The following is an 11089-nucleotide window of genomic DNA, read 5'->3' as shown; positions in this document are numbered from 1 at the left end:
GTATACTTTCTTGCTTCTTCCCCTGCCCAGGAGATGTGGTATGATCAGACCATGTTCCTGCACGGTCAGACACAGCCATTACACAGTACACAGCAGGGGCACATTTATAACATTATCTCAGTACAGGGACATTTTATTTAAATACATTAAATTGTGGAACTTATTATTCCAACATCTATTGATTAAAATTAACTCTTGTTCGTGGGAAAACCCCTTTAATGAATCAAGAGCGTCTGACTGCAGCATCAAGACTGGTGTGAACATCGCCTGTCTTGATGAATCGAGGCCATAGCAGACTTTTAGCAAATGACCGGATAACCCCCTTTAAAATATTCTAAGGCCAGGGAATGGCTTCACATAACTTTTTACCATTTTCAACTGTAACAAAAAATACCTTACACTTTTAATGCCTAGTCAGTCTGTGCTTTACATTGGCTAAAGCTGTTGTTCATGCCCACTGCAGCCAATCACTGTTAGCAGTGGCTACTGCTTGGCTGGACTTCTGCCAACAAGGCAGCTTTATCTGAGTGAAGTTTAGCAGACAGACAGCACTGGGCAATTAAAAGTTGAGAATGGAATCGGCTGGGGGTACAAAGCATCTTTGGATTGTAGTATGGTAGTGCTTCATCACATAATGAAAGACAATGTGATTGCATCCCAACCATCAAAGCACAAGAAATGTAGCAGAGTTGGATGTTTTGCAACTTCTGGGCCCCAATGTGGCTATATTCTCATTATGGTCCAATGAAGCATCGGGATACTGCAATCTGTGCTCGGGCTGTGTGTCACTACCACAGTCGGCAAGTGGTCCCCGTCCGCACAGATCCTGCTCAAATATATTTCAAGCAATAGACTTTATAATCATTGAATTGTTCAAATTTTTATTTTCAGATATTTTTACATAATTACAAAGTTTTTTGTTTTAGGCCAAAGTTGTCCAGGCTTTGAAGTTATTATATTGGCTATTCCTCTGATGAACTGGAAAAGATGAGTCCTTGTAGTTTCACTCGTCATCGCTGTGGCTGTGCTAGCAGCCCATGTTTCTAGCAGATAGAGATCTCTTTGGAGTCTTCGTCTTTGGTGGAAGATGAAGCGTGTAGAAGCGACACTCCTCCAATGGAATATCCGATGTCTTCACAAACCAGCGGTGCAGGTAACCATTATAAAAATCCTTCGCCGACAGCTTCTTTCTGAGTTTTACAGTCCTGACACCCACCCAGCCATCCTGCCACACACACAAAAAATATACCAGATTAGAAATTTTTTCCTGTAGATTTTTCTAAGAAAATACTTCTCTATATGGACTACAGTGTTTAGATGTAGCAGAGCTGAGTTTAGCATAGGGGACATCTTATGTGTTACATAGGACTGCAGACTGATGGGTGGAAATCTTTCATTTAGTAAGCAACAATGAGGGTCCATAGCGTCACACAACAGAATCAGCTCTGCCGCATCTGTATCTACATGTAGGAAATTCAAAGCTAAACAAAAGATGAATGCAATCAAACCAAATATTTTATGATGCCCACCTTACAACGTACAACCATCATCTGTGGTGCAGCAAGATATTGAATTGAGCCTGGGATTCTGGAAAAATCTACAAAAAAAAAAAGAAAAGACTGGAAAATTATGATATACCAGTAGATTGATCATCCCAGGACGTGGACTGCAATATATATATTATATATTAGTTGTAATGAAAAGGCATCAGTTATTTTAAATACAAAAAATACCCTGGAATGGGCCCAATTTGTGCTTACTAGCGCCCACATCGCACTGTACCGTCCCTGTACAATGTGCACCAAGAATAGGTGTGCCCAGAAGATGGTGACCACCACCCTCCTAGCTTGGTACTGCCCACATCACGCTGTACATTTCTGTAGAGCGCTGCAATGTGGGTTGTGAATGCAGCCAGAGCCGCCGGCCATACGTGCAGTTTAGTGTAGCGGAAGCCACTTGCTGCCACAGTGCTGCGTGCAGGGCACAGTAGAGTGAGTTTGGATGAGATACCCTCCTTCTGCCTGCCTGGTGCTGCCCGCTCTGAGTATAGAGAGTGGCTGCTGTAACTGCGCCTCCAGCCCTGACACTCCCTCGGCATTGGGGCCGGCTGTCAGTCAGGGGGCACAGTAACAGCCGTCGCTCTCTATACTTAGAGATCGGTCACTGAACTGGCACCGCCCCCGCCATATGACAAACTGAATGCTGGCGAGAAGAATAAAGTTAATTTTCTCCCTGCTGCATTCGGCTGCGTGCAGGCGCCGGGCAGCATAAGAACGCTGTTAACCTTCAGATTAACCGCATATCTGCAGGTTGATAACGTTATTTCTGGTGACAGGTTCCCTTTAAGTGTCGGCTACTGCATCCTCTACAGTATAAACAATTAGGTGCCCAGTCCACTGGCTGGCAGACAGAATAGGGCCCCTGTGCAAAAACAATATATGGGCCCTTTGCAGCCCAAGAGCTCCTAAAAAAGCAGAATTTCACCAGCTTTGGAGGTAGAAATTGGCCCCCTCATGTCTTGGGCCCATGTGCGGCCGCACAGGTTGCAGCAATGATATGTCCACCCCTGGTCCAGTTTCTTTTTACTGGCCCAGATATATAAATGCCTTAGTGTGTGATGCAGTCATCCAACCACATGGTGGCAGTATTTTGGCCACTGTATTACACCAGAAACAAACAATTGTTATTTTTTAATCTGCATTTAGTGCAAATGATCATCCTCATTGATCCAAACGGCAATATCTTCATGCACAAGGGGTAACACTGCTTGTATATTTCATGCAGTAGAGACGGACCTGAAGCGATTATGGCATCTGGAACTTTTACAAAGTCAAGCAGTTTAATAGGTGCTCCCATCCATACAGTCTGTAGTGGCATCTGGAAGAAATCAGAGGCTTCGGTCGGATTAATGAGAACTCTATTTTATGTTCAGGCTCTGATCACACTAGCATAATGTCTTCAGTTCTCAGTAGAGCAGCGACAGCTGATTATATCCCTTTGATTTGGCCATGTTCACACTTACACTAGGGTTTTCCATCAGGAGTCAATCAACATGACAGAATCTCATCATGACCTAATGGAGCCAGTTAAACACTGCTTGGATCTATAGTTATAAACAGCAGCCACAATGTCAGTGTGAACAGAGCATAATATCAGGGTATGTCTGGTCTTTTTAACAGCAAGAATGTCAATGTAATGTACAATATTATTACCATCAAAAATACTGAAATATATTAGAAAAGGGAAAAAACACCAAAGTAATCAAAAAGCAAACGGCTACTCTCCATTAGCCTAAAGTAAAAGTCTAAACACCTAAATATTCTTGATGTCAAAATGAAGGAACCCCACTACCAAGTCCTAGGACAGATTTGTCACTTCTCTAATGTTCTAGCAGAAAAGAATATTGGAAACATCCAGCAAAAATCTGCAGCTTTATGACTTTTCTTATGGACAGGTTATAAAACATGGTGTGCAATCCCAGCCCCAATAAAATAATACTATCAACTGTTTACCGCAAATCCAATGGCGCGTTCTAGACGGATGATCTGTTCTGGAGTTTGTTCTGCCCACTTGATACAGCTCATGGCCACATTTACCTTGGGAGCTAAACAAAAAGTCAGAGCAATCACATCTTCCAGCATTGTCATAGGCCTTTATCCAGTCTGTAAGGCTCCTTACTAGACAAATTATATGTATATGTGCAGAATGTCATCTTCATAAGCACAAAGGATAGTAACAGACTTCTGACAAGAACTCACCAAACGTTGCTCCGTCTTTTGGTTGCTCGGTGGCGGTTCTTAGACGTTCAGGTAAGTCTTTCAAAACTGATATAAGCTGGGAGAGAAGAAAACAATGAAAATGACACCCAGGTGTGTGGATTGGACTCTAGAACGCAGCTTGGCAAGATGTCATTTACCCTTTACCATTTCAGCCCCCTGCTTGGACAGCACAGCTTCCAGCTCCTTAGAGGTGCACTTGGGAGGAACAGGAAAGGTCTCCTGCATCACTATAGGGCCCACATCAAACCTAAAGGAGAAAAGGAATCAGTTACCAATAGAAAGTCCCAAGCTGAAAGCGTAAACTGTGCTTCTAATCCCATTATTGTGGAGAAGTTCTAGTACCTGCAGGATGATACATTTACAAAAGGCAAGAGCATGGCAGCCAAGGAGCGTCTGCCCCAGAATGATTTGGGTGCTGGACAGTCCCTCTGCAGCCCGCACCAGCGTCTCCCCATGAAAGATCAGATGGTGGTGTTTTACCACTTGACATTTATGCTAAACCCATAATATAATCCATAAATGTTGGTTGTGGTATTAGCTGTTCATATATGTATGGGGGTCTTCCAACCGTCCCCCCCTCCAAAAAAATATGGTAAGGGAATCTGTTAACCTTTCATCCCACAAGGCTTATGTCCACTTTCCTATTGTAATAAAGATGTGCATGCTTATGGAGTGAGGAACAAAAGTTGTTGGCTGATCTGACCCATTCAGATGACAGGTCATCATCTCATGGGAAAGGCACAAATGGAAAAACTCAGAGGGAGTTTCCTAAATTTCTCCATAATATTGTCCATCCTGACGCCCAGTAAGTTAACACAACACTATACATTCATCTGTGCTTTATAGTGCTGCTCAAGTCAATAAGAGTGAGCTATGATCTTAAGGTAGGTTCACACGTGTATAAAAAAGTAGGTCTGTTTCATCCAGAAAAGTAGGATGATTTTTTTCCGTGTGCAGTCCATTTTTCTGTTGTTTTTTTTTTTTTTTACAGCAGCGACTTAATCATTTATAAGACCATTAACAGTTTCCTATGTCACAGAATTGTAATGTATCTGTACACATCGGATGCTGCACTGTAGCTCCATACTGCATCCGATTTTTGTGCTCCCATAGACTTGAATGGGAGAGTCTCATCCAATTTACAAAAGAAACTAGTGCATGCTGTGATTAAAGATAACTTTATAGTTTGTTTTTCATGTTAACTTTATAGTTTATGAAGGCATGGCCTGTAGAATAATTTTTTCATCTGCCCGGAGTACCCCTTAAAGTATTGCTTATTCTCCTCTGTGTATAACAGAACAGGAGTAGACATTATATAGCAGGAAAGAAGCTTCCGCCACCATTGGCTTCTCCCTCATACACACATCTGTAGTGCGGTGCTTCTGTTCTATACCTCTTTGGTCTGATCTGCATGATGGTGACTCCCGTCTTCTCATCTCCATTGAGTACTGTATGGATTAAGGGAGCTGGCCCTCGCCACCGGGGAAGGAGGCTGGGGTGTACATTCAGGATCCCACTACAATAAAATGGAAGCGTGAGGAAACGTTCCCGCCGATTCATCCGCTTCATACACCACTGGAATTTACCTACTATGGAAATTTTAAAATGAGATCTTCACTGAGGAGTCGCCCAAATGATGCCACCACGCCGACATCGAACTGGTCACAGACGCCAATGTCTGGCCATTCATGGAACGGAATCCCCTCGTCTGAGGCGTAATTCGTCACCGGAAGACCTTTTGGCAATAAGGAGGGCAGAGAGACCACCTCTAGTCTCCCCACTACTTGCTCTTCTGCCTTGCTGCTTTGCCTATACAAGACATGGACATGAGAGAGTAGCAGATTAGTGACACCACATATACTCTATTCACTTAATACAGATATACATTATTTTGATAGTTGCAGATTTTACCTTTTAATGTCACAGGGGTGAAATCTGCTGCAATTCCCAAGTTACAGATGCAGATTTTGCAGTTCTATTAAGGCTGCGTGCCCACGTAGCGTTTTTGATGCGGAATTTCCGCAGCGAAAACGCTTGTTAATCCGCACCCCATGGTCCCCAATGGGATTCCGCAAGTTCTATGCACATGCTGCGGATTTTTCCGCAGCGTTTATGCTGCGTTCAAAAATCCGCAGCATGTCATTTAATTTTGCGTTTCCGCAAGCAGAATTGCCTTTGTCCAATGCATAAAAAACGCAAGGCAATTCCGCATGTGGAAAACGCGTGATAAACGCGCGAAAAATGCGCGATAAACGCGTGCGGAATTCCGCATGCGTTTTTCCGGGAGAGGACTCGCAGAAATGAAGCAGAAATTTTCTGCTTCATAAATGCAACGTGGGCACATAGCCTAACACCTAGATTTTCTTGATTGAAAATTCCACATCTTGAAACATTTTTTATTATTTTATTTTTTTTGTAACCAGGGAATTTTTTGATACAGTGGTCAAACTTAAAGAGGTTGTCCAGTCTCATAAGAAAACTCTGCAGTCGACATGATTCCACTATATTCCCCTGTGCGAGAGGTCGGTCACAATATACATACCTGTGGTCAAGTAGCAACTAGACCCCTGCACATCTCTCAATCATCTTCTATTGAAAGAAGCCGGGTGAAAATAGTAAATCGCATATATACGGTCATATGGCCGTTCACCCACAAGTGGTACATGGGAATCACTGTGACTGCAGGCTTTTCTTGTGAGTCCAGATAACCCCTTTAAATTTGACTACTGTATCAATAGATACAAAAACTGCATAAAAATTGGGATTTTCTGGCCTTGTGATATGGACGACTGATCATTAAAATAGATTATCAATATCACAACAGTGAGGGTCCGACACCCGGGACCCCCAACCTGACGTAAACAAAGTCTAACAGAACAGCGCTGTTCACTTTACTTTGTGACGATCGTTCTTAGGTGCTGCAGCTCATATAGGAATGAATAATCCGACATGTAAAAATGACTCTTTCTCACCAAGTATCAAAAACATAATTTCTGATGGCACCAACTATATAATCAACCCTCACTCCTATAATGGGATGACTTCCTTATCAGGGAATATCTGTTACTCTCTTGGGACAGTATTTATAGTTTTTTCTAACGTCACCATATATTTCACCACTATCTTTTTATCATGCAAAAAACTTTCTATCCTGACTTTGTACCTGCACTATGCCAGGAACCCCACTAGGGGGAGTTGTATTTGATATTGATTCCCATTGTCATAGATGTGAAGTATTATCGGGATCCCATAGACCAGGGGTCTCAAACTCGGCTGGGTATATGGGCTGCACACGGAAAAAAAAATAATTTGGGGGGCCGAATTCTTTGCAGGACAAAGTGACATTTTTAGTGATACCATTTTTTTTTCTATACACCTTTTGAACATTTTTGCTGTTTTATTTTTTATCGCTTGGGTCGTTATGGATGTGGCGATAATAAAACATGCACTTTTTTTGTTTACTTTAGTTTAGATATAAAGCAGCATTTTTAGTGGCAAAATATTTTTTCATGCTTTATTTAGAAGTTTTTCTGCCAAAATCTTGTAGTAATGTGCCCCACCCTGGTCTGCATCTTATAATGTCCCCTATCTTTGTCCCCATCTTGTCGTAATATTCCATACTGGGCCCCATATTGTAGATATGTCCTCATCTTGCAGTAATGCCCCATCCTGGTCCCCATCTTCTAGGACTGTCCCCAGCCTGGTCCCCATGTTTCAGGACTGTCCCCAGCCTGGTCCCCATGTTTGAGGGCTGTCCCCAGCCTGGTCCCCATGTTTGAGGGCTGTCCCCAGCCTGGTCCCCATGTTTGAGGGCTGTCCCCAGCCTGGTCCCCATGTTTGAGGACTGTCCCCAGCCTGGTCCCCATGTCTGAGGACTGTCCCCAGCCTGGTCCCCATGTCTGAAGACTGTCCCCAGCCTGGTCCCCATGTTTGAGGACTGTCCCCAGCCTGGTCCCCATGTTTGAGGACTGTCCCCAGCCTGGTCCCCATGTTTGAGGACTGTCCCCAGCCTGGTCCCCATGTTTGAGGACTGTCCCCAGCCTGGTCCCCATGTTTGAGGACTGTCCCCAGCCTGGTCCCCATGTTTGAGGACTGTCCCCAGCCTGGTCCCCATGTTTGAGGACTGTCCCCAGCCTGGTCTCCATGTTTGAGGATTGTCCCCATGTTTGAGGACTGTCCCCAGCCTGGTCCCCATGTTTGAGGACTGTCCCTTGTGCCATTCTACACATACAAGAGAAAAAAAAAAAAGATTCTTCTCACCTGTTCCCTCAGCGTCCTTTCTGCACCTGTGGCCCGCAGGCACCATAGACCCTCGATCGCGGCCCGGTCCAGGAGCTGCCGGCAGCTGCGCTTCAGTTCAATGTATTGCCGCGCAGAGACCGGCTCTCTGCACAGCAATACCAGTGGCAGCAGCCGGCCTATCAGAGGCCAGCAGCTGACATCTGTGCGTGTCAGTGACATCATACGCTGCTGCGCTGGGACGCAGACATCAGCTGCTGGACTCTGATAGGCCGGAGGCTGACACTGGTATTGCTGTGCAGAGAGCCGGTCTCTGCGCGGCAATACACTGAACTGAAGCGCAGCTGCCGGCAGCTCCTGGACCGGGCTGCGATCGGGGTCGATGGTGCCTGCGGGCCGCATGAAGCAGCCTGAAGGGCCGCATGCGGCCCACGGGCCGCGTGTTTGAGACCCCTGCCATAGACAATGGCTGCACTGTCTGTAATAGAGTTATATTGGTAGTGAAATATTCTCCCATGGCTGTTACTATGTTACTGAGTTATTATTGCTTGTATGCCACACATGAATTATGGCAAAATCTAGAGAGTATAATGGATTTCTCTATTAAATATATTATTGATCACCAGAATTTATTCTGTAAACTCTCTCCCAATTTTATTGTATTGATCTTTTAATGTTTTGTGTATAATTAATATAGAAAGATGTTTTCTGATACTTGATAAGAAAGATTTATTTCTACATATCGGATTATTCATGATTTATATTGATTACTGGTTACATGTAAGGCCAAATAGGTTAAATCATATAGAAATGAATAGGAGCAAAGTTGCAGTTCTCAGCCCCAGACATTACAGTCGTTCTGCTCTGCTGACTGTTTATTACATCAGGTGCAGAGCGGTGGAGGGGGATGTCATCAATATCACAAGGAAGGGCCCTCCTTGCATTCTTGCTGGGGTGTATGTACATAAAGAGGTTTCACATTATTAGCGCTACACCGACCCCGGTCTAGCCGCCCCTGTACCCGCGCCGACCCCGGCCTACCCGCCTCTGTACCCGCCCTGACCCCGGTCTAGCCGCCTCTGTACCCGCCCTGACCCCGGCCTAGCCGCCTCTGTACCCGCCCTGACCCCGGCCTAGCCGCCTCTGTACCCGCCCTGACCCCGGCCTAGCCGCCTCTGTACCCGCCCTGACCCCGGTCTAGCCGCCTCTGTACCCGCCCTGACCCCGGTATAGCCGCCTCTGTACCCGCCCTGACCCCGGTATAGCCGCCTCTGTACCCGCCCTGACCCCGGTCTAGCCGCCTCTGTACCCGCCCTGACCCCGGTCTAGCCGTCTCTGTACCCGCCCTGACCCCGGTCTAGCCGTCTCTGTACCCGCCCTGACCCCGGTCTAGCCGCCTCTGTACCCGCGCCGACCCCGGTATAGCCGTCTCTGTACCCGCCCTGACCCCGGTCTAGCCGCCCCTGTACCCGCCCTGACCCCGGTCTAGCCGCCCCTGTACCCGTGCCGACCCCGGCCTAGCCGCCCCTGTACCCGCCCTGACCCCGGTCTAGCCGCCCCTGTACCCGCCCTGACCCCGGTCTAGCCGCCTCTGTACTCGCGCCGACCCCGGTATAGCCGTCTCTGTACCAGCGCCGACCCCGGTCTAGCCGCCCCTGTACCCGCCCTGACCCCGGTCTAGCCGCCTCTGTACCCGCCCTGACCCCGGTCTAGCCGCCCCTGTACCCGCCCTGACCCCGGTCTAGCCGCCTCTGTACCCGCGCCGACCCCGGTCTAGCCGCCTCTGTACCCGCGCCGACCCCGGTCTAGCCGTCTCTGTACCCGCCCTGACCCCGGTCTAGCCGTCTCTGTACCCGCCCTGACCCCGGTCTAGCCGCCTCTGTACCCGCCCTGACCCCGGTCTAGCCGCCTCTGTACCCGCCCTGACCCCGGTCTAGCCGCCTCTGTACCCGCCCTGACCCCGGTCTAGCCGCCTCTGTACCGGCCCTGACCCCGGTCTAGCCGCCTCTGTACCCGCCCTGACCCCGGTCTAGCCGCCTCTGTACCCGCCCTGACCCCGGTCTAGCCGCCTCTGTACCCGCCCTGACCCCGGTCTAGCCGCCCCTGTACCCGCCCTGACCCCGGTCTAGCCGCCTCTGTACCCGCCCTGACCCCGGTCTAGCCGTCTCTGTACCCGCCCTGACCCCGGTCTAGCCGCCTCTGTACCTGCCCTGACCCTGGTATTGCCGTCTCTGTACCTGCACTTGTTCAGGATCTTCAGACTTTCCAAAGCAAATTCATCAGTTCCAAAGAACATGACGTTCCACGGGGGGCGTGTCCGACCACAGGAGACGTCACTGATTGACGGCCCGCGGCCATAGCTGTACAGCCTCACGTGACCGGGGCCAGTGCCCTGCAGGAGCCGTCCATAGTGTGTACATGGGCTCAGTGCTCGGGGCTGCTCACCGGCCAATGCTGAGAACTTCTGCCGGTCACATCTCCACGACGCTCCATCTCCCAGTACCACAGGCGGACCCTCCGTGTCCCCTCCGCTTATCACACAACCATTCACTTGTCCCCATATGTGAGTCCTGGAGGTCCGGACGTGCTGCAGCCGGGACAGCGCTCTCCAGGGCGGGAGGTAGAAGCCCATAATCCCGTGTTTTCTCCCTACATTCACATAGAAAGTCCCTTCAACCTTCCGTGTCGCCGCATCCCCTGGGCGCAGCCATGTTTACTGTGCCGTGCGCGGGCGAAACGTTTCCGGCAGGAACTGCAGCGGCAGTAAGGTTCCTAGCAGTGACGGCTACTGAATAGGAGAAGCTGAGAGGCGCTCCCCAGTGGTCATGTTCGGGAATTGCTAGTGAATGATTGAGCTTTTGTTTTATGATCAGCCATTTTTATTTCAGTCCTTTAAAAGCCGCACTTATTTATCATTAAAGGTGTTATACACTACTTGGACAGACACTTTCCAATCCCCTTTTTTTCCCTCAGTAAAGTAATAGCACCAATACTACCCTCTGGCGCCATTCCAGCGGTGTCAGCACTGGCTCTCCCAGGGCTCGCGTGACATTATGTCATGCGATCCCTGC

The 11089-nt window shown here is 47.9% G+C and overlaps 1 protein-coding gene across 1 annotated transcript; it reads right to left on the bottom strand.

Annotated features, from left to right (window-relative positions):
* Nucleotides 1-854: 854 nt before the first annotated feature.
* On the bottom strand, nt 855-10807 carry MTFMT (mitochondrial methionyl-tRNA formyltransferase). The gene is made up of 9 exons (XM_073650861.1): nt 10256-10807; nt 5370-5588; nt 5173-5295; nt 3924-4026; nt 3759-3834; nt 3513-3604; nt 2796-2877; nt 1530-1597; nt 855-1225 (listed from the first exon to the last, which is right to left on the bottom strand). Exons 1-9 carry the CDS (start codon nt 10648-10650, stop codon nt 1028-1030), a joined length of 1356 nt encoding a protein of 451 aa, XP_073506962.1. The 5' UTR covers nt 10651-10807; the 3' UTR covers nt 855-1027.
* Between the last annotated feature and the right edge of the window lie 282 nt (nt 10808-11089).

Source organism: Phyllobates terribilis, unplaced genomic scaffold, assembly GCF_046119375.1.
Source record: "Phyllobates terribilis strain yellow unplaced genomic scaffold, ASM4611937v1 Scaffold_11__3_contigs__length_659146591, whole genome shotgun sequence".
Lineage (NCBI taxonomy): Eukaryota > Metazoa > Chordata > Amphibia > Anura > Dendrobatidae > Phyllobates > Phyllobates terribilis.
The sequence above is the reverse complement of the archived record's forward strand: the minus strand, read 5'-3'. Positions and strand labels throughout refer to the sequence as shown.

Coding starts and splice junctions, on each gene's coding strand:
- MTFMT (XM_073650861.1), bottom strand. CDS start 10,650: ATGGGCTTCTACCTCCCGCCCTGGAGAGCGCTGTCCCGGCTGCAGCAC. Junction 5,296..5,369: donor CTCATTTTAAAATTTCCATA/GTAGGTAAATTC, acceptor ATTTTATTGTAG/TGGGATCCTGAATGTACACC. Junction 4,027..5,172: donor ATGCAGATCAGACCAAAGAG/GTATAGAACAGA, acceptor TTTCTCCTTTAG/GTTTGATGTGGGCCCTATAG.